A 23,988-nucleotide genomic window follows, 5' to 3' on the forward strand; every position below is an offset into this window, starting at 1 on the left:
GAAAATCTGAAGCATCTACATTTTAGTTCTCTTGCAAAGCACAAAAGTGTTTTTTCCCCGTTGTTAATCATAAAAATAACAAGGACGTACATTTTCGCACTTATTTATTCCTTGTATTAATGCCAGTTGCTAAGGAGGAAAGAAAAGCTACCATTGTTCCCTTATGAAAGGAGGGCTGTGTTCAGGTGCCCTGTTATTTTATGAGCAATGGAGAGTCACCTCTGTATTCGGGTGCGCTGCTTTAATATCCCGGCAAAATGATGACATGAAGGCTACCCAGTCTTTAATCTTCTCCCTGTTGATGGGAATAAATTTTCAGCTGGCACATAGTGACAATAGCGCCCTCGCTCCTTTTGAACCGGAGAAGGATTCTTTTATTAAGGTTGGAACAGGCAGTCCAAGCAGGCACCCGGGAAATAAGGATTTTTTTCTCTCCGTAGTTTGAATGACCCCTCTGGCTCTTTACCACCTCCACACTCACACACTAGAATGAACGCTCATGCCACCTCTGGGAGGGAAGCTCAGAGAAATGGGATGAAGCATAGGAAATAACAGGAGGAACCCTAGGGTCCCAAGCTTTCGCTCTGACACTGATTTCTTTTGTGCTCCTAGGCGAGCCCTGCACCTGTCGGCGCCATTTTTGTATAGCTATCCAGGTGTGCCTCCCTCGAGAGGATGTGTGTTTTGAGGAAGGATGTGCTTGAAAAGGTTTATATAAATCACGTTTTTCTTTTCTGTTGATTCTCATGACAGTGTAGAAGAAAGCTTTTTGCCTCTGGGCAGATCTGAAACAGATCAAAGCTCCTCCTCCTTTGGCTTTAGCATTCGCTGCCTCCTTCGAACGGCTTCCTTACCCACCCTTAGCCTCTCTGTCCAGCAGATAATCACCGAGGAAGACTCCACCTTCTTAAAACTGAGGCCCCCCCTCAGGGATGACCACACCCTACCCCTCGTACATGTAGCTTGTACAGATGTTTGTGCATTGCTTCCTTTACCGTAGGGAACCTATAGGGAACCTATCTGCTGGAATAGCAAATGTAGCCCAGTCCTATTGGAAAGCCCATAGGCACGCGTTGGCGCACAGGAAGCCAAACCCACGGATCGGCTTTCCCATGGGAAACCAGGCCTGTGTTATACCTAGGCTCTTCGAGGCTTGCTCTTGCTAAAACTCCCTCACCCTGAGTTGAAGCAGAAAATGCTTACTGCATATCTTTAACGTAACTTCCTAAAGTCTGTGCTAATTCTCCCAAGGACTGAGCATAACCAGACCAATCACTCTTGTCATTCCCTTGCATTTGCAACATTTTTTCCTTGTTAATCTGTAAGAAGTAATAATCAGTAATATCCTTTCCTTTGTTATGTGTNAATCAGGCCTGTGTTATACCTAGGCTCTTCGAGCCTTGCTCTTGCTAAAACTCCCTCACCCTGAGTTGAAGCAGAAAATGCTTACTGCATATCTTTAACGTAACTTCCTAAAGTCTGTGCTAATTCTCCCAAGGACTGAGCATAACCAGACCAATCACTCTTGTCATTCCCTTGCATTTGCAACATTTTTTCCTTGTTAATCTGTAAGAAGTAATAATCAGTAATATCCTTTCCTTTGTTATGTGTAAAAAAGAATCACCTAAAGCAAACCTGAGCATGATGAATGAGAACCTTCTTTGATGTACAATGCTATTAGAAGAAAGCCAATAAAAGCTTGTCAAGGCAAGGATCAAGGTGCTGTCCCCTTGAGAGAGTGGCCAGGGTGCTCTCTCAGAGAGTGGCCGAGCTGTCCTTTTTTCTCCACGGGACTTTGGTTGTCCGTGTGAATTTGTTTCATCTCATCCACAACACCGTGGACCCTGCTGGCTGCAGTCCGCCTCACTTTACTGGGTACGCATCTGGGTTGATTGTGGCTGTTGTGGGTTGAATTCATCCCCCTCAAATTCATATTGTGAAGTCCCAATCCCCAGAACCTCAGAATGTGACCTACTTGGAAATTGGGTCAGGTCGTTGCAAATGTAATTAGTTAAGATGAGGTCCTACTGATGTAGGGTGGAATCCTAATCCAACATGACTGGTGTTCTTCTAGAAGGGGACATTGAGCACCGAGACACATGCACAGATGGGGGAGGTCATGTGAAGACTGAAGTTACGCTACTGCGACAAGCCAAGGACCTACCAGAAGTTAGGAGAGAGAGAGGCCTGGGACAGGTCTTCCTGGGGGCCGTCAGAGGGAGCATGGTCCTGGGACATCTTGATTTCGGACTCTTCCTCCAGAACCAAGAGGATGCCCTTTCCCATTGTCCTAAGCCACCCGCTGTGAGGTGCCTTGCTATGAAATGCCCTAGGGAACGCACACTGTGACTTTTCAAGGTATTTTAACACAGAATGAAGACTGCCCAGATAGAGTTTAAGGTTGTGAGCAGGGGTTTCTGCTGTAAACATGTCTTTTGATTATTAGTTTATAATGGTTTTGGCTGGTTGGTTGGTTGGTTGTTTTGCAGTCAAGAGACACTGTGTGGGCTTACCACTCACCTGTCAGAGCCGATGAGGAAGTATTCTCTGCTAGCCGTTTTGATGGTCATCACCTGGTCAGGGCGGCATTTAAACATCTTCTGTACAGATTGCATTTTTTCCTGGCTACTTATGCCAACTTCTACATGAGTGTTTCTGTTAGATATAGACAGCAAGTATTACATAGATGCATATACAAGAAGAAAACTGACTAATGTTTTATGTTATGATTCAAATTGAATAAAATGTTTGGTTTGCTTGTTCCATGTTTTGAAAATTACTGAATCATTTCAGAAAATAAGTTTAGATCTGGATCATGGAATACTTTGTTCAGTGTGAAACTTAATTGGAAACTTCCTATTTTAGTTGGTTTCTTTAGTCCACAAATTGTCAGGTTTTCTAATGTTTTTTGTACTTAATTCGTTAAACACAAAAGCTAATCTAAATATTTTTTAAAGTCTATCCTGGCTTTATGAAATAATAATTTCATCTGTTCTCTCTCATCTAAGAATTAAGTATAGAGTCTTGTGTAACTAAGTGCTTATTAACAGTTTGCTACTAGAATGCACAATATGAAATAATTATTTAGCTATTTTTTACTCAAAAGTTTCCCATTTTTGCTTCTTTCAGCAGCAAATATCATAAGTATGAAGCCCTTGCTTCTTCCAACAATAATTTAAATTTCAATTGCATGCAACATATTAATATTTGCTCTTATCAACTTTTTCTCAATTGGATACTTACTGATCAATTTTAATGAAACCTCGGCGCTGGTGGTCTTTGTAATAAGAAAGATTAAAGCTGTTTTCCCCACTCCTTGACAGAATAAAAAACCGCTTTTTCCAAGAGGTCTGAAAAACGGAAACATTTTGCATTTCAGTTAAATCTCAGAGGAAGGGAAGGGATTTGAGAAACTGCTCAGGAGGCTGCTGGGGGCCTGCTGACATCACGTGAATACTTACTTCCGAGGAGAAAAGCTGGGGCGGCGGTGACTTAATAAAGTATTCCTGTCTGCACACTTCTTTTTCATAATATGGAAATTGTTTGCCTAATAAAAGAAAGTAAACAGAAACTTGGTTTGTTCCCTGTACATTTCTGAAAAGAACTGCTTCAGTTGGAAAACACCGTTTACTTCTGGAAAGTCTTCAAATTACGCAGTTATGGAAAACAAGCAAACAAATAAACAAACAAATGAAACCTCCATAACAGGCCTGGAAAACAAAGGACCCAAAGACAAAGTGTGTGATTCTTATTCACCTGCAGCCGGGATCTTCATTCAGCCGACATTTAGAAGCACCTTAATTCAGCAAACACCTGTTGGGTTCCCTGTTTCTTTTTCTTTCTGTTTCTTCCCTGTTTCTTATTTTTTAAAGATTTTATTTATTTATTTTCAGAGAGAGGGGAAGGGAGGCAGGAAGGGAGGGAGAGACACATCAAGGTGTGGTTGCCTCTCACATGCCCCCACTGGGGATCTGGCCCACAACCCAGACATGTGTCCCAACTGGGGATTGAACCAGTGACCCTTTAATTTGCAGGCCTGCACTCAATACACTGAGCCACACTGGCCAGTGTGGGTTCCTTGTTTCTGAAGCACTTGGCTGGCGCTCTAGATGTGAGTAGAAGCTGGTCTCCCTGGTGAATCACCAGCCACAAGAGCAAGATTATTTAAAAAATCCAAAACCAAAAAACCCTCCTATCATGGAAAATGAGGTGTCAAAAGTGGTTACAGGGGTTTCCAAAATATTAAATGCTTCTTTGTAAGTGTGGAAATTATATGCAGCTTTGATTTTTCCTGTTTTCCAATATGTCTGCAAGAAGTATAAACTACTTTCATTATGTCAAAAACACAGCTAATGTTAAAGTTTAAAAAATTTAAAGTTCAGTCTTGTTTTTACCTGCAGACAATAGTTCTAGTTTGTTATTGGTTTGGGAAAAAGGCAGCCTTCACTAAAGGATGAGAGCTTTTCTATCCAGTGAAAACAGAATCAGGGATGCCTGGGCCTCCCTCATCACCTCTCCTCCCTTCGTTTTGCAGCAATTCTGCCTTCGAAGTGCTCTCCATTGGCTGCAATACACCCATCCAGACTTTCCCTCCACTGCTCAAAACAGTTTTGATTCATCGATTCTGATGCCTTTTAGTGCTTCTGCCGTTTTTTGTTTCACCTCTTCCACCTTGGCAAAACATTTCTTTTTAAGGACTTTTTCATCTGGGGAAACAAAAAAACCAAAAAAGTCCCTAGGGGCGACATTGGGTAAATTAAATATTGATGGTAAGGTGGAGGACCGGTCATGCCGCTTTTGGTAAAAAATTGCTGAACACGTGGTGTGGGCAGGTGCACTTGTAAATCACCCATCATGAAATAGGCAAACTTGTTGAAAGAGTTTTCAAAAAAGTTCACTGAGGCTGAACACAGCCTCTCACAACAGCTCCAGTGGCTACAGTGATACGGATGGGCTCCTAGAACACTCACCTGTGGGGGGAAGCCTGTACTACAAGGGGCCTGCCCTCCGGAAGATAATTTTGGTTTTTTGGGTCCCCCCTCATAAAGCAGCCTTCAATCTGCTCATAGTAGGGGTGCTTTCTGGTGGTATTAAATTTAGAGGATTCAGTAAATGTCAATATTTTGTGAAAGTTTGGTCTTACAAGTCTCTAATGACATTCTGAAGAATTAGTAGAATCTTAAAATTGACAAGCTAATTCTAAAATTTGTATGAAATAGCCAAAATAACTCTGAGAAAAAAAAGACAAAGTGAGAACACTAACAGCAAGAACTGTTAGTGTTAACTAACTGTTAGTGTTACCTGATTTCAAGAACTATTATCAAGCTAGAGCAATCAAAGCAACAGGGCATGAAGGTAACTAATACTCCAATAGAACAAAATAGATACTCAAGGCATAAGCCCACCCATACAGGGGGCAACTGATTTTTTGACCAAGATGCAAAGGCAATGCTTCTTAGATCCAGGTAGAGTCACTGCAGTCCCCATCCAAAACTCAATGACCGGTTTTGCCAAAATGGACAAGCCTAACCTCAAATTCACGTTGAACTGCAAGGGGCTCTAAAAAGTCAAACAATCTAGAAAAGGAAGAACAAAATGACAATACTCACATTCCCAAATTCAAAACTGTCTACAAAACTACAGTGATCAAAGAATTTTGTGCTAGTACATAGACTGATGGCATAGCATTGTGAGTCCAGAAATACACCCACACGTCGGTGGCTGGTTTTCAATATGGACACCAAGACTAGTCCTTTCGACAAATGGTGCCGGAACGATTGGGCATCCACATGCAAAAGTATGAAGCTGGGGCGGTAGATCACACTATGCACAACAAATAACTTACAATGAGTCGATGACCTTCCTATAAAAGCTAAAACCATAGAACTTGCAGTAGAAAATATAAGGATAAATTTGTATGGCCTTGGAATTAACAGTGAATTCTTAGATATGACATCAAACATGAGCATTAAAGAAACAACATGTAAATTGAACTTCACCAAAATTAAAAACCTTTGTGCACCAAAGGACATTATCAAGAAAGTAAAAAGGTAACCTACAGAATGAAAGAAAATAGTTGCAAATCACATATCTAATAAGAATAAGATTCTAGTATCCGGAATGTAGAAAGGACTCTTACAATGCGATAACAAAAAGACAACCTAATTTAAAAATGGGCAAGGGACTTGAATAAACATGTTTCCAATGAAGATATATAACAGTCCAATAAACATATGAAAAGTCATGTAACCACAACATTAGTCACTAGGGAAATGCAGATCCAAACTGCTGTGAGAAAATACCTCATGCCCACTAGGATGGCTTAACTTCAAACAAGTGGAAAATAGTAAGTGTTGGTGAGGATATAAAGAAATTAAAACTCTCATACCCTGCTGGTAGAATGTGAAAAAAAAATGGTGGATCTTCAAAGTTAAACATAAAATTACCACAGGATCACTCAACTCCAATCCTAGGTGTATACCCCAAAGAACTGAAAACACATATTTTAACAAATACATGTATGCACATGTTCATAGTAGCACTATTCACAATAGCCAAAAGGTAGAAACATCCCAAATGTTCACCAGCAGATAAATGGATAAACACACTGTGATCCGTCATGGAGTATCATTCAGCCATTAAAAAAGGAATAAAGTAGTTATACATGCTACAATGTGGATGAACTTTAGAAATATGCTTACGGAAAGAAGCCAGCCTCGTAGTGCATGGTTTCACTTGTACGAAACATCTGCAATAGGTACACCCATAGAGAAAGAATCCAGACCGTTGGTTGGCAGAGGCTGGGGGCAGGGAGAGTGGGAGGGGGAGAAACTGCCTACAGGTACGGCCTTTACTTCGGAGTGATGGTAATGTTTGGCACTGGTTAGGCGTGATGGGTGCACAACACTGTGACTGTGCCAAAGGCCACTAAACTGGCCATTTTAAAGGCCGCTTTAAAATGCTTACTTTTATTCTCCTTATTGCTTTTCCCGAAAAAAGTTCAAGAGCTATTATATTTTTAAGTCAAGGGCTGTAAGACCATACACAATTTTGTCATGCATATTCATGGTAGCTTTATTTGAAAGAGCCCAAACTAGAAGCTACCCAGGTGTTCATCAACAGGTGAATGGATTAGTAAATCGTGATATATTCATGGAGTAGGACTCAGAAATAAAAAGGAATGAACTCTTTATACATGCAACAACATAGATGAATCTCAGAAGAATTATGCTGAGGGAAAGAGGCCCGGCAAAAGTGTGCATAATGTATGATTCTACTTAACTAGAAAATGTATACAACGCAAAGTCATTTGTGCGAGACAGAAAGCGGATCAGTGGTTTTGTCTGAGGAAGGGTGAGAGGGAGGGGAAAGGAAACTTGTGGGCTGATGGGTATGGTCATTACCTCGATTCTGGTGATGGTTTTATGGGTGTATATGTATACGTCAAAATGTATCAGTGGGAGACTTTAAGCATGTCAGTCTGCTGTATGGTAATTATACCTTGACAGCAGTTTTAAAAGATTAAGGAAACACATTTGAAAAAGAATTTAACCATGCTCTTACATACCTAGTCCTTCTACTCCTAGGTAAAGAAATATACTCTCGGAAAAAAAAAAAAAACGTTACACGAAAGTTTACCAGCTTTCCTCGTCTCGGCAGGCAAAGACTGGAAGCAACACATGAGTGAACCGACAAATTGTGGCGTTCCCATATAACACTACTCAGTAAAACACTTCTGTACAAAAGGGACAAATTAATGACACAAAAGGGATGACTCTCAAAAGAATGATGCTGAGTGAAAGAAGCCAGAAAAAAAGGCGCATGCTGTGTGGTTTATGTTTCTGAAACTCTAGGAAATACAAAATAAACTGAGAACCACAGAAACAGAGCAATAGGGCCTGGGTGCTGGAGGGGCCAGTCACAACCAAGCCTGAGAAAACTTCTCAGAGTGATGGCTACGTTCATTCTCTTGATTGTGGTGCTGGTTTCCCAGGCACATCCATACATAAAAACTTATCAAACTGTATGCTTCAAATGTGTACAGTTCACTATGTGTCAATTACACCCCAATTTTTTAAAAAAATGACCAATCTAAAGTAATGGATCTTCCCGGTGTACAGCATAGCGGTTACATAATCATATGTTTTGCGGTGCGTTCCCCTCATATTACCAGGACCCACCTGACACTGTACATACTTATCACAATATTATTTCATTGAATTTATTAAGGTGACATTGAGTGTACACTGTAGTTGTAAAACAAACAAATAAAATGCGAATCTGGTCACACCACTCTTGTGTCACACAAAATGCTTCAAGGGTTACTGGCCATACCAGGCCAGTGTCTGGCCCGATATTAGGCATCGTTTCTGCAGCCTCATCCTCTAGTCTCTCCTCTCCTTTCCAATAGCTACGCTCTCCTTTGAACACATCCCACCTCACCCCACCCCTTGCTTTTGCTCGTGCCATCCTTGTCTGCTGAGATGCGCTCTCTTTCCCAGTCTTTTTCAAAACCCTGTGCATCCTTTAGGGCCCAGCTAACAGCCTTCCTCCTCCAGCCTGCCTAGATTCCCAGTCACTTGTGTGCTTTTTCTTCCTCAGAGATGCTCACAGCACTGCGCGCACGTGTCGTGGTTCCCAGCATAGCCTGGCTCTGTGTGCTTATCTTAACTTCCCAACACAGTGACTTACACATGTGTTCTTAGCTTCCCAACAAATTATAGACTCGCTGAAAGCAACGACTCAAGAGTTAATCTGTATGTCCTCTGCAGTGAATGAAGCATAGTGACTTACTAGTGATAGGTGCTTTGAATAAATATGCAAAAAAATTTTTGAGTTGAATTAGAGAATTTGATTTCTAACTGATTTCATCCTGAACTCAGGCCTTCTAATCACACATCTGCAAAGAACTATGTAAATCTGAACATGAGAATAATACACTTTGAGCTACCCTCATAAGAAGCCTGGATGACAATTTAGGCAGTTTCTCCAAGTGAGAAATTTCATATAAAATTAAGGAAATCTTTCCTGGTCTTCTCAGGGCTCTGGTGGTTGTTAGAACCATCTTCAAGCAACAAAGTAACATGAAACAAATGGAACAAATTGGCCCATGAAAATCAGAAAATGCCAAGTTTCTAGGTAGGTGAGCTCTTACAAAATAGCTAACTGAATCCAATAGCTTCTACTGCATTCTCTGAACTAAGAATCCTTGTCCCAGAATGCCACCTGTTATCCCCACTAAAACCATCTTCCATATCCCGATGAGGTTGATGGGAATTGTTCACCATTTTCAATAAAAAGATTTTTTCTTCTGAGATCATGCCCCTTGGGTACCTGGACTCTTCTGAGGTTTGGGTTCCATTGTGGCTGTGTGCTTTCACCTGACAAAAAGAATAATTGAGTAGTTAGTCCCCAAACAGTGCGCTTAATTGGTTAGCCACTGATCATCAAAAATCAGGATGGTCTATGGCCATACCACCCTGAATGCGCCCGATCTCGTCTGATCTCCGGAAGCTAAGCAGGGTCGGGCCTGGTTAGTACTTGGGTGGGAGAATCAGGATGGTGCCCGTGAATGTGGATGAGATGGATTATCCGCCTCCTCCCCCAAGCTCAGGGCTGACGGTAGCCATGGAAACAAGGACACTTCCAAGCCATGCTCACCAAGTGGCAGTTGTGTGGAGATGTTGCTAGGATGACTGAAGGCGCTGTCTTCCCTGGACTTTGCTTCTGCCTTGACAAAAGAACCCCTAGCAGGGAGCAACACCGAGAAGGGCAGATAAGAACAGGGTACACTGGAAAACATATGCCTGAGAAACATTTCTGGTCAAGTGGAAGCCCAAGACAAGCCCTTCCCCATGCCAGGAACTCATTTTCTCCAGAGGGAACCTAAGAGTGAAGACCAGGGTGTACTTAAACTGCCTCAGCCACTCGAGTGGCCCATTCCCAAGGCCACCTGACTCTGGGGACTGAGGTTGACACAGCAAAACTGACCCTGAGAGGAGACGGCTTTCCTGGACAGGCTGCCAGCACTCCCATGACCATTACTGGCCCTGAGAGATGGGGAATCCCACTGCATAAAGCGTCCTGGGGCAGGCAAGGTCTTTAGAACAGGAATGTGTTAGTGGCCATTTTTTTCTTTTCTTTTCTTTCTTTCTTCCTTTCTTTTTTTCTTTTTTTTTTTTTTACCTTGAGTGAATAAGACTCTTGCAATAGAAGGAAGAACTGCACAGGGCAGCCCCGGGGAAGTCCCAGGGAGGAGCTCAGGGACTTTTGCCTTCCTGGACATGTTATCATTCCTCCCTGCTAATTTCTCTTTTTCTTCCGCCTCAACTCATTCTTTCCTCCGGGGCATAAATGACTCAGAGCAATTCCTTAATCATACACATTTATACATTTATGCACCTTTATCTATCTTTTAAAACATAGATAACAGTCTTCCGGTTAAGAACATGAGCTCTCAAAGCCTACTTTTGGTGGTTTTGTCAGTAGCGCATGGGAGCTGTTTGAAGACCAGTGGGTTCTTCTGGACTCTGAACTCACCTGGCATGGCCAGAGAACAGTTTTCCTCTATTCAGTGAGGTGTCCTTATACACTAACAATAGTGACTGTGCAAACAGAGAACAAGTGAAATAACAAATAAGATCTTTCTGGGGCACCTCGAGGTGTATGTTGAAGAACTGGTGCCCTGGGCCCTGGGCCCGTCCTTAGCTCTGTGCAATGAGCTGGAATGCCTGAGAAAGGCACCAGGCCACTGAGGCCACCCCACCCACCACCTCCCCGCCCCATTCCCTGGGAGAACAGTTCTGCATGAGGAGAGGAATATAACATATCTTAGTTTTGTCCACTCCCCCTCCCCACATTTTAAAAGAAATCTACCCCTGTGGTTTTGCATCCAATCCACTAAGTTCTTCCCAGTTTTAGGGATCTCCCTGCCTGAGGCAGAATTGGGGACCTGTGGTTTTTCAGCCCATCGCCCTTCCCTCCATCCCATGTACCTGGTGGGATGCGTCCACCTCTCCCAGGGAGCACGGAGCTTAGGGAGTGCTGGGGTTCAAAGATCAGATGAGAAGACTGTGCGAGAGTGATTAGCTGAGGGGGAGGTATTTTCAAGCAGTGTGTCCTGCAAGCTCTTGGTTAACAAAGCCAAAATTCCCTTTTTCTTGATAAAACAATGATTTGTATAGCCTTCGCAAATTATGAATGTGTTTGCATACACCATCGCTTTGGTGTCTCAGAGCTGTGCTAGGAGGGAGCTTGTTTTACAAATGAGCCTGCATTTGCTGGGTGCCCCAGCAGAGTGCCGTAATGTACCACACCGATGCTCACTCACAGACAATATATATTTCATATTATCCATATAAATTCTATATTATCTATGAAATCTAGTGTATGTATACACATATATAAATCCATTATATACATTTATATGCAAGGCATTATATCAACACATATGATATAAGCAAACTCATATATATGAAATCTCATATATATCTCACATAACAATACCATAAGGCTCACACTGTTTTTACAATGATACAATACCCATTTTACAGAGGAGGGCAGTCTCCAGAGAGATTAAGCAATTTGCCGTTGGTCCCATAACTTAAAAGAAGCAGAGTCAGAATTCTAACTTGAGAGTTGGTGTGTCTAAAGCCCTTTCTCTCTGTCCTAGCTGAGAAAGAATTAAATCGCTTCATAGTTCTGCTTGCATTTCTTGTCACTGCCTCCAAACAAAAAAAGCCTTTCAGATTAAGCTCTTTGATCTCATTCAGGAGAATCTACCCACTATTGTGGTTGCCTAACCTGGTCATTGTCATGTCATTTGGGATTTGATGAAGGTGATATTAAGAGGTCTCATTTCTGCGCCAAACCCCCCACCCTGCCCCACCAGCCCCACAGCCTCCTGACGGTACAGCCCACAAAGGCAATGAAGAAAGAGTCCATACAAGCAATTTTGCCCAATTAAGCTTCCAGATCACCACTGCCCAGAAAACCCAAAATAATCATGCCAAACAGTACTCACTGGAAGCCAGGAGTTCGCTGGTTCAGTTCTCAGCAAAGCACCCTCTCCTTGGGTTTCGGGAGTTCACACCCACTCCCTCTGTGCTGAGTGCCAGGGTGAGGATTGAAGGACAAGCTCTGTTTGAAATTCAAACCAACAGGAAGTTCCCCGACTTCCGTTTTAGGACAGATTTTACTCTTGCCCCACGCACGTTGAAAAGGAAGCTGGTCGCCTGGGAACTTCTTGTGGCTTGAACAGGACTGCCCTTGGCATTCCAGCTGTCTAGCAATAGCAATAACAACAACAACAAAAGAAAGCATGAAAAAAAATTCTGCCAGACTTTGGACCGCAGTCACAATGACTTACTGCTGGGCAGGAGGTGCCAGCCCAGCCTTGACCTCCTGCAGTGATGACCATTAAAACAGTCCCCTTGCTTCCCACCCACAGTGTCCTCCCTGTGTCTGCCTGGTGACGACAGAAAAGATTCTCTTGTGCTGAATAAGGATACAAAAACCTGGCTTTCTCCAACACATTTGTACTCTCCAAGGAACTACAGGAAGATTTGCTTATTCATCCATAATGAAGCAGTTATCATCAACAGGGTGACGCTGGTAGATTATCCTGCACACCTGCCCACCAGTCCTTAAGAATAAGCGAAAGTCAGAAGACTGTACTTGAACAACAATTAAATAAACAAATTTAAAAAAAAAGAATAAGCAGGCTAGTGGGAATGGTCACTCTTAGACGTGGTATCTGGCCACCCAAGGGCCTTTGGTATATTTTCATTTATATTCATTTTTCTTAGTGGGGGAAAAGGAAGTGGCTAATAAGTTTTATCTGCTTTGACCACCTTTAGAAGTGAACGTACAGCATTTTGACCTTTTTCTTTCCTGGTGTAACTGGATTGGGACCAGCTCTACCAGGTATTCACTGAGTGGCCTTGGCTAGTCTGAGGCTTCTCATCTTCAAAATGGGGTGGGTGGTGTTGACCTCACAGGGTCTTTTTCAATATTAAGTAAGATTTTACATGTATTTTAAAAGCATGTGGTGCTGTGCTTAGTCCCCTGTAAGCACTGAACAAAGACCATTCTCCGTTTTTCTCTTTTGTGCCCTCTGCAGGGTACAGAGTACAGGTCCCTTTATTTAGTACATGCAGCTGAACTTCAGACACTCAGATACGGCTAGTTTATCATTTACTTCCTGCACAGGACAGGCGATTTAGGAGGAATAATTTCTTGGAGTGCATTTCCTTGTATGTTTCTTTAGGTCAGCTTTTGACCACTCTGGACACGGCCTTTAGTATTTTCACATTTGGTCCTTAACTAGATATTACTAGTTATTGCTCTGAGTAGTTCATCAAAATCTTGCTCTGGCAAGATCTCCACCTCCCTGGGAACTAGAATGCTACCGACAGCCTATCATCCTAATCCAGGGACCTAACCAAAAAGTGGGAGAGAGAAAATTTCTTTAATAGTATGTTTCTTTGGAAAGGATATCTATAAATCAGTAAGACAAACAGAAGGACTTCCTGTCCATCCACCCATCCACCCATCCATCCATCCATCCATCCCTATGTCCATTTACGTACACACTTGCTCCCTTAGCCCGTGTTCTAGGCTTTTTGGTCATATTTTCCTAATAGTATTACAAAGTTCTTTGAAGAAGAAGCTTAGTATATTCTATAGGTGCCTAGGAAAGCTATTCGTGTTGTAGATGCCACCTATAATATAAAAACTTGCAAGCAGCCCAAACTTGCAAAACTTGCAAGATCCCAAATACCAGACTTGTGAAAAGGAAACATACCTATGAAATGCAAGCACTGTTACTGTGACTGGCTTGCATAGTAACCTGTAAACACCCCATCAATGTAATACCTATTGCAAAAAAACAATCAGTTGTTCATTTGAAATGTCAAAGGAGCGCCCTGGCTGGAGACTAGTTAAGGAACATGTACGAATGACCCATGAACATGGACGATGGTGTAGGGATTGACTGTGGGAGAGGGGGGTGGGCTGGGCAGAGGAGAGCAAAGGAGCAAACATTGAGACAGCTGTAATAGAACAATAATGAAATATCTAATCAAAAAGGAAAGTGCTCTTTAGCTATGTTGGTGTCTTAACCAAAACAAGCCAAACAGTTACTATTCCATGATGATACACAACATTTATTGGGAATTTTTCTTTTACACATAATATCTCATTTAATCCCAACAACTTTGCAGGGATTAAAAATTATGACTCCTCAACTTTAGAAGTAGAAAACTAAAAATTAGAGAGAAAAACTTGCTCAAAGTCACACAGCTAGTATGTGACCAACAGAAATCAAACTCTGGTCTGTCCTGACCCCAAAACCTGCACATGCCCTTCCGCGCCCTACACTGTGTTGGGTCCTGGGCGGGGCTCCATCAGTCTGGGCTCTTGGCCTGCTCTGCCACCAACTGTGTGACCCTGTACAGGTTGCCAGCTTTTGGGGTCTCATAATTTCATGTCTGCCCTTTCATAAAAGATCTCAAGTACCCAATTCAACTCCAATTTTGATTACGCCCTGGCAGCAGAGCCAATGAGTTACCAACATGCAGGCTGTCTCCCTGTATATTGTATACTCATTCTCCACGTGATTAGTGAATTTGCCTTTGTTAGCGTCCCCAAGGAAGGAGCGATGCCCGTGACATCACTGCAGGGCATCCCTGGGACCTCTTCTCTGGAACGAGGAAGGCATCTGAGGGAAGCAAGGCGAGAGCTTGAAGTCCATCTTTTCCTGTTGGGAGAAACAAAAATTCTCTTGACCATCAGTCTGCACTAAATCATTTGCTTCGTGTCGATGGAAATCATTGTGATTAAAAGATGCTATGTTTTAAGCCTTAGGAATTGGCCCAGGGATAGAGCTAGGGGAGGGAGTCTGGGAGGAGAGAAAGGAGAAAGGATAGAAGAGAAGAGAGGGGAAGGGGAAGGCTCAGCACAGCACAGTATTTTCAAGCTCGGAGTCAGCCTTGCTGGGTCATTTCTGTGCTCTGTGATCTTGGAGAACTCACTTAACCCTTCTATGTCTCAGTTTCCTCATCTTTAAAATGAGGACGTGAATGATACCTCCTTGATAGAGTTGTTACGAGGATCAAATGAGCAGCTGTTGGTAAAGAATTTAGAACAGTGCTTGGCAGGTAGTAAGCACTTTGTAAGTGTTTGTGAAGTAAATCAAGGGCATCGTGTCTGTGATTTACAGATGTGTTTGTGCATTAGCCCATCACTGATGGTGGTGAGCTCCCCTCTGAGTTTGAAGACTCTTCAAGGTTGTTACATTGTGACGAATTGCGTGTCAGGTTGTAACAGGGTGCAGCCAAGGGGGAGGCCCCTAATAGGGATTTGTAATGAACTCGGTGTCCAGGAAACATTAGAAAAAAAAGTATATAGGATGTCCTCACCCCCACAAGTATGAGCTGGGGGATGGGACACATGGAGCAGGACCATTGAGAGTCGTTTTGCATAGCAACAGTTTTGCAGCTAACCTCTAGAATGGTCATTTAACATATCTAGAACCTTTAACTGGTTTCATAGATATGTTAAATAGCTGTGGCCATACTTTGAGACCGGGGGATGGGAGCGACTTCAACCCATGATATAACTGGAAGGCAACTCTCCCTGGCTACAGATCCTGCGTAAGAGCTTGAAGACAATTGGCTCCACACCACAGGGCCACACCTGTCCGGACTTACTATGGCAGCCCAGTAAACCTGGAAAAATATGGGAATGCTGGCAGCTGTGGCCAACTGTGGGCGGAGTCGGAAAGCGTGCAGCAGAAGATTGGTGCTGGGATTTAAACCCAGGCACAGCAGCCATGCGGGGTCTTTTTGGGACCATGGGGCTTGGGCAGAGAAGAACCACAGACTTCTACTTTTTATGAGATATGGCACCTAGGACTGAGAAGAGGGAAAAGGAAGGACTGTGAGTTTGTGGGTATTCTAAAGGACTTTGGGATCTCAATGAAGATACTAAGTTATTACTCTTAAGTTCATATAACTTTAAATAAATAGTCCCTTTCCTTTTAGCTGATCTCTGGCACTGAGAGACGTCTTTCCCTGGCAGCAGGCAAGGCGAACCTAGTATGGGGTGGGGGCACCTGGAGCACAAGGGTGGATCCATTTGGTAATAGTATATTGCCCATATATCTCATAATAACACCATCTTAATTGAGTCTGCAGTTTGCCTTTCACCGAGCATTTGTACAATGTCCCCTTTTGTTTACACAGGAACCTCGGGAGAGCGGCAGGTGCTTTCCCCTGGTTTATAGTCCGGAAGGGAAGACGGCTGATAAGAGGTTTGATACCCAGTAAGTCACCACTGAGAGGAGCTGCACTGAGTCTCCTGGGGAAACTCTGGAAACCAGTTTACAACACCTGCCTTGCTTGCTCCATCCAGGGATGAGGGGCTGGGGTCTTTATCGAGGAGACGAACTCTTGTCAATCATCATGGGGACATTAATTCCTGGCACTTCTGGCCTCGCATGCATGTAGCAAAGTGGGCTCAGAAGGCAGAGGGCTCCAGAGGGACACGTGGACATTGGGACTTGGGAGTGGGCACCTATACTGAAGTAATTAGCACGGGGGGTGATGTGTGACCACCCCTGGCAGCATTGGCAGCATCTGCTACAGTCTCCTGTGGGAAAATGTTCTCGTCACCTTTACTTGCAAATAGGTCTGTGAAATGTAGTTGTTTAGTTGGGCACGTTGCTATTTTCATCTCAATCAAAGGGTAAGGGAGTAGAGACATGTAGTAAACCAGTGACTCCCCACCCCAAGATGGCCGCATCCTGGTCCCTGGGGTCTGGGAACATGTTACCTCCCAAAGCAAAAGGGACTTTGCAGATGTGAATAAATTCAAGATATTGAGATGAGAGATTATCCTGGCTTATTTGGGTGGGCGTGGTATAACTACAAGGGCCTTACAGGAGGGAAGAGAGGAAAAGCTATGCTGTTAGCTTTGAGGATGGAGGAAGGGGCCAAAGACACAGAGTGTGGGCATTCCCTAGAAGCTGGAAAAACCTAGGAAACGGATTTCACCTGAAGCCTCTAGAAGGAACACAGCCCTGCCATTGCCTTGACTTTATTTTTATTTATTTTAAAAATATATTTTATTGATTATGCCATTACAGTTGTCCTATTTCCCCCCTTCATTCCCCTCCACCCTGCACACCCCTTCCCCCACCATTCCCCCCTTTTAGTATATGTCCACATGTCTCAAGTTCTTTAGATTCTATATTTCCCATACTATTCTTGCCCTCCCTGTCTATTTTCTACCTACTGTCTATGCTACTCATTCTCTGTACCTTCTCCTTCCTTCTCCTCCTCCCACTCCCCTGTTGCTAACCCTGCATGTGATCTCCATTTCTATGGTTCTGCTCCTGATCTAGCTGTCCTCTTAGTTTGCTTTTGTTTTAGGTGTGGTTGTTAGTAACTGTGAGTTTGCTGTCCTTTCACTGTTCATCTTTTTTGTCTTCTTTTTCTTAGATAAATCCCTAGCATTTCATATAATAAGTCTTAGATAAGTCTCTAACATTTCATATAATAAGGGCTTGGTGATGATGAACTCCTTGAACATGACCTTATTTGAGAAGCACTTTATCTGCCCTTCCATTCTAAATGAAAGCTTTGCTGGATAGAGCAATCTTGGATTTGGGTTTATGGATTTCATGATTTGGAATACTTCTTTCCAGCCCCTTCTTGTATGTAAGGTCTCTTTTGAGAAATCAGCTGACAGTCTAATGGGAACTCCTTTGTAGGTAACTGTTTCCTTTTCTCTTGCTGCTTTTAAGATTCTCTCCTTCTCTTTAATCTTGGGTAATGTAATTATGATGTGCCTTTGTGTATTCCTTCTTGGATCCAACTTCTCTGGGACTCTCTGAGCTTCCTGGATTTCCTGGATGTCTATTTCCTTTGCCAGATTAGGGGAGTTCTCCTTTATTATTTGTTCAAATAAGTTTCCCACTTGTTGCTGTTCCTCTTCCCCTTCTGGTACCCCTATAATTTGGATGTTGGAATGTTTAAAGATGTCCTGAAGGTTCCTAAGCCTCTCCTCATTTTTTTGAATTCTTGTTTCTTCATACTTTTCTATTTGGTCATTTTTTCTTCCTTCTGGTCCACTCCCTTGATTTGAGTCCCAGTTCCCTTTCCATCACTATTGGTTTCCTGTGTATTTCCCTTCATTTCAATTAGTTTAGCCTTCATTTGTTCCTCTAATTTGTGACTAAAATCAACTCGTTCTGTGAGCATCCTGATCACCAGTGTTTTGAACTGTGCATCTGATAGGTTGGCTATTTCTTGATCACTTAGAGTTATCGGCTCTGGGGCTTTGAGTTCTTCTTGAGCCATGTTTTGGACTGTTCGTGCCTGTTATGTATGAGAGGCAGAGCCATAGGTGTTCACCAGGGTGGGGCGACCCAGTCTGGGTTGTGACGCTGTATGTGGGGGTGGGGTCAAAGAGGGGCAATGATGGTCCCCTCTGCTGCTTCCCGCTGCTGGGGCCTGTGCGGTCTGTCTCACTGCTTGCTCCTTCACCTGGTTTATCTGCGCGTGAATGTGTGACCGTGGTCAACCTGCCACCTTGCATTCTCACTGGGTCTGCCCGTTGCAACCCCACACCTGAGATCTGCCAACCACCTTCTGCGCACCTGGGTTGGTCTGGCCGAGTTTTCCTGTGCAACCCCGCTCCAACCCTGCTCTGCCAGTTGCTGGCTCCACCCCTCCTACCGGTCTGGCTGAATGGTTTGTTGTTGTCGAACTTCCGTATAGTTCAATTTTCTGTGTTTTGGTTGCATTTTTGTTACTAAAACTTTGTTGTCTTTAAACTTGTTTGTGCGAGGAGGCACAGTGTTTCCACCTATGCCTCCATCTTGGCCGGAAATCTGAAGAAATACCGCCATTGCCTTGACTTTATATTTCTGACCTTCAGAATTCTAAGAGAGTAAGTTAGTATTAAGCCGCTAGATTTGTGGTCATTTGCTACAGAAGCAATAGGAAAATTGTAGAGAGAATGGGTATTGGATGCATTAACATAAAGGTCTAAGACAGATGTGGAGTGGGTAACTCAGAGGACTTGTGCGTAACAGAACTCTCGATTTCCACCATTCCCCACCCTCCTGCAAATATCTCCCCAGTCTCAAAAAACAGAACCATTTCATCTACTTGCTTAGACCATAAAGTGACCTTCAACTTCTAGACCTTTCCCACATTCCCACTTCACATCTGCCAGAAAATTTGCCAGCTCTCCTTTTAAGATAAAGCCCATGGCTAACCACCTCCCATGACGTCCAAGGCCACTCCATCCTGTCTCCGTCTCACCTGGGCCACCACTGCAGCAGCTTCTCACCTGGGCCACCACTGCAGCAGCTTCTCACCTGGGCTCTCTGCTTCTACATTTTCTCTCTTAAATCCATTCTCCAGAGTCTCTTTTCTGATAGCTTACTGGATGCTATCCCTTCTCTGCTCCAATCCCTCTGATGTCTTCCCATTGCTTGAGAATGAAATCCAAGGTGCTCACCATGGTTGAAAGGCATGCATGATCTGGCCCTGCCTGCCTTTCACCCTTCAGTCTTCTCATCCTGCTCTACAGCACTGACTTTCTTAAAGTTTCTCAGACATGCCCAGGTGGTAGCTGCCGCAGGGCCTTTGCACCTGCTACTTGCTCTGCACAGAACCCTCTTTCTTCACATATTCCCATGGCCCACTCCCTCACTCTACTCAGATTGCCCTTCCCTACCATTTCTGAGCTATTTACTCTGCTTTCTCTTTTTTCATCACACTTCTCACTATGTGAAATTATACTGTTTGTCTTCTTCACTAAAATATAAATTCTATGAGGACTATGACTGTTTTGTTACCTGCCATGTTCATACATACGGTTCTTTTCTTTTAGGTGTCTATCATAGTTAGTCAAAAACTAGTGATAGCTTCTCACGTAGGTGTGGTTTACTCAGAACACTAATTATGCATTTTTACGTAACCACCCACACCTTCTATCTCTTTGTGCCTGCAAGAGAAACTGGTCTTCAGCTCCCACAAGTCCTGTCATAACTTAGAAGAGAAATTCTGAACCAACTGTGATTTCACTGAAAGTACAAATCCTCCAACACAGCCCTTTTCAATCACAAATAGATCTTTCACCCTTGGGAATGAGAGGGCCCACTGTTCCATTGGTATGTGGCTATTTAGCGCTAGTTGATTCATTACAGAAATTTCTTGCCTGGGATTCTGACCTAACCCACGCCTTCTAGCTCACATTCAAACCTACTGGTTTAAAAAATAAACATGCTCCTTTGCTGTTATGTAACTTTAAACTGTTTTAAAATTTAAGTTTTTTTAAGCGGATGAATTTATCTTGCTTTACAAATTCCCCCCTTAGTTGTTTTTACTTACTTATGGATTCCCCTCCTCTCCTTCTTATGCCTGGTCTCACTAAAGAGTGTATCCATCCCTTAGGACCCTCCCCAGGCTCCCAAGTTTCTAAACTGTTCAACCCACCCCTTCCCAGGTACATTCTACCGCTGGGTTACCCTTGGCTGCAAAGCGGAGTAACACAGAGAGGGCTGACAACACCGATTCCTGCTCATACCCTCGGGGAGCCTGACTCAATCAGTCTGGGCTGTTGCCTGGGTCCCGGCCCTGGAATAGATCTCCAGGGGATTCTAGGTGTAGCTACGTGGCCACTGTGGAGAACCATGCCACCCAGCCCCTCTCATCAGGCTCTCTAGAATAAATAAACCCCCAGACTTCTTGCCGTTTGCCATGTATCTCCTTAAGTTCATAAAGACATGGCTTTTGCTTGATGACTTGGTGTTCGTAACAACACCCATCCAAGGGAACTTGATTCGATTTTACAGCTCCTTAGAGTTTGCAAAGCCTCTTCCACACAATATTTTTGGCTCTTCCCAGCATCCCCGGGAGGTGGGCCTTCAGGACGTGGTGGAGCTGAAGCAGCCATCTGCAGAGTCAGGGCTGTGGTGGCCCAAACTAAACAAAACAAGCCAACAAAAATGAAACAGTAATAACAAACAAAGAGAAGCAAACCAATAAAAAAAAAAACCTGACCCAAAACAGAATGCTTGGCTAAATGGAGCAATATTGGAGACATACTGACATTGAGAAAATTGTTGTTCCTTCTGAGATTCCTAACTGGACACCCAGTTTTGCAGGACACACCTGCATCCGGGCCCCTTCCCCTGTGGAAGCTGAGGCTCCCAGCTCTGTCCTTTTCTAGTCTCCCGGCAACTTGACATCCCTGCCTCCTGACCACAAGCCTCCTCTCCTTTACAGATACAGCTGTTCTCCTCAGGAAGAGCCTCTTCTGTGCATTGGAATCTCCTTGAGTTTCCTTTTCCCCCCTCCCTTTCTCCTTTCAGTGGCCTGAGTGATTTATTGGGTCCCGCTGGTGAGACAAACACAGTCATACACTTCTTCAGTACTTTCCGTGTGCCAGGCATGGTGCTAAGTGCTTTGCTCTCATTGTTTCATTTACTCTTCACCAGACCCTTGGAGGTCTGTCCCCTTTCCTGGGTGTCTACCTAGCACTCTTCCCCGTGTAAGGTGGAGAAACAGAGGTTTTGAGAGCTTGAGAGATTCCTCAAGATCCTACAGCTTGGAAGTGCTGAAGCTGGGATGTGAACAGGGCTGTCTGGCTGGATCCTTCATCCTTGAGTGATGTGCCAGGAAAATGGGATGGCCTTGAGCGCCTGGGCTGTGCTCTTCACGTTTTCCAGCATGGAAGCTCCTGGGACTTGGAACGACCATTGGACAAACCTCTTTCATGCCATGGGGGTGGCCTGGGAGATCGAGAGTGTTGATAATACACCAATTCATAAGATGCATGTGTGTCTTCAGAAACCTTATTTTTAACCCTGAAAAAAAAAAGTGTCACATAGGAAGTAGCTCTGGAAGAAAGACTTCAGCAGCCACTGCCAACCAAGTAAACTACTAAATCAGCCCAGGGACAATGTTCTTTAAACACTTTTACTGAGGCTCAGGTGCAAATAGTTTATGCTGATTCTGGGTGACCAGCCACAAATATAATGTGTTGAAGAGGCTTTTCCCCCCTAAGTGTTCCATATCTTTCTAGATATAAGCTGTCCCTGTGCTTTATCAGTCTGTAAATATTTGTGCAATTAATGTATGCTGGCAAATGTCTCAAGGGGACAGCAGGTTTCTGATGTCAAGCAAAACTGCAATTAGTAACACAAAAGAAAAAGATCCTGTTTCTTTCATCTCCATGCTCACACACTGGCAGCACTTAATACAGCTGGAAGCTTCAGAAAAGACAATTTGTAAAAGCCGATGTTCCTAAACTTCTAAGAGTTGATCCTATACTCTAGCACAAAAAACACTCACTTGAGAATTATTTTTTTTCCTTCCCTACTTGGCAGTAATCTAGTTGCTATTCCTTATGAAAGGTGTTTGCAGAGAAAAGTTCTTTTGAAACTCAGTAATGCCGTTAAAGGAAGTAGTTTGCATTGAGGTACCTGCAAGGTGGTGGAGGAAAGGGGGCGCACAAGTGGCTCTTCTCGTCTAGAAATGATTGCCTAAGTGATCTGAGAGGAAAAGGCAAGAGGTGTGCCTGCCGACGCCAGCTGCAGCAGCCGGGGCACCTGCACCCACTCGGGGCAGATCATCTGCCAGTTTGCTCCTCCCTTACACTTCACAGGCTTGCTCCAATCTGCCCTGAGCTTGAACTTACTGCTCAGCCCATGAGTGTTCCTGGGCGAGTTCTCTAGTGCTGTGAACTAGAATGCTTTGGGCCTCGAATCCTTTGCCATTCCAACTGGAGGTAGGATGGCTAGATGAATTTTATGGACTGAATGTTGGTGTCCCCTCTAAACTTCACATGTTGAAACCTAGCCCCCAGTGGGATAGTTTTTGGAAGTGAGACCTTTGGGAGATGATTAGGTAGAGCCCTCATGAACAGGATTACTGACCCTATGAAAAAAGTCCCAGCGAGCTCCCTCGCCCCATAAGCCAGGTGAGGACATAGAGGAGGTGAAGTCTGCGAACCACAAAGCAGACGCTCACCGGACACGGAATCTGCCGATGCCTGCATCTTGGACTTCCCCGCCTCTAGAACTGGGAGAAATGACTGTTTATCATTTCAGCCACCCAGTCCATGGTGACTTCCTCTATCAGCAGCCCAAACGGATTAAGACATGGGGACTTGTGAGCAGCCAATGCATGGCTGGCCCTTTGGTGGTCTTTTCCAGATGTTTAACCCGGGCTTGGCCGCCACCCCTGCTGATCGGCAAGGGAGCCTCTGGTGTCAGTACGAAACAAAGTTGTCCCAGGACCACTTACATCAGAACCTTCAGGCAGGTTTGTTCAATGTAGCCGATTCCTGTTCTCTGCTGTAGAAATACCGAATTGCAGTGGAGGTGGAATGGGGTGCAGGAAATAAACAGAGCCTCCAGGATTCCCGGGCACCCTCAAGCTTGAGAATCAGTAGGGCAAAGGAACTATCTACCTGCTCACCTTCATTTCCCCTTCTCTGTTGCCTCCTCTCAGCCTGGTTGGGAGGCTGACATAGAAGGGGACTAGAAATGTCCTCTGGGAGCCCCTGTCTGAGTCCCCACGTCTGTATTCTAGAGTAACACACACACACCAGTTGCAGCCGCTGTTTAATTGGCATGATGTGTTTATCTCCCGTGGGGAAAGCATTCTTTCTCAGCCACTGTTTTAGTCCCGCCCCTAACACAACACCTGGCGTTGAGTTGGCCTCTTTAACGTTTGCACCATACATCAGTCTTCGGTGTGATCCCCACGCTTCTGAGACCTCACTTTGAAGTACAGTGAAAATACTCTCTGAAACAGAAAAGAGTGTGTGGAGGGTCCCAGGGAGAATCCTCTGTCCTTGCCCTTCCCATACGCTCATGTCATCTCATGCCCGTCCTCATAGCCATCCTCCTCATCATCTTCGATACCTACTTTTTGGGTGATTTGTGCTGGGCATTGTTCTGAGCAC

The 23,988-nt window shown here is 44.0% G+C and overlaps 1 protein-coding gene across 2 annotated transcripts in view; it reads right to left on the reverse strand.

Moving 5' to 3' along the window:
* PLEKHS1 (pleckstrin homology domain containing S1) overlaps positions 1 to 12,301 on the reverse strand; it is a 26,163-nt gene extending 13,862 nt beyond the window's left edge. The window contains exons 1-7 of one of the 2 annotated variants that reach the window (XM_037063880.1): positions 12,023 to 12,301; positions 9,661 to 9,746; positions 9,334 to 9,380; positions 3,462 to 3,547; positions 3,244 to 3,350; positions 2,521 to 2,655; positions 220 to 295 (exon numbers count right to left, since the gene is read on the reverse strand). In XM_037063880.1, coding sequence (XP_036919775.1) covers positions 220 to 295; positions 2,521 to 2,655; positions 3,244 to 3,350; positions 3,462 to 3,547; positions 9,334 to 9,361 — 432 coding nt within the window. In that variant the 5' untranslated portion in view covers positions 9,362 to 9,380; positions 9,661 to 9,746; positions 12,023 to 12,301. The remainder of the gene's footprint in view (positions 1 to 219; positions 296 to 2,520; positions 2,656 to 3,243; positions 3,351 to 3,461; positions 3,548 to 9,333; positions 9,381 to 9,660; positions 9,747 to 12,022) is intronic. The other variant, XM_037063881.1, reaches the window with a different exon arrangement.
* Between the last annotated feature and the right edge of the window lie 11,687 nt (positions 12,302 to 23,988).

Source organism: Sturnira hondurensis, unplaced genomic scaffold, assembly GCF_014824575.4.
Source record: "Sturnira hondurensis isolate 20B ecotype Veracruz unplaced genomic scaffold, ASM1482457v3 Scaffold0014854, whole genome shotgun sequence".
NCBI lineage: Eukaryota > Metazoa > Chordata > Mammalia > Chiroptera > Phyllostomidae > Sturnira > Sturnira hondurensis.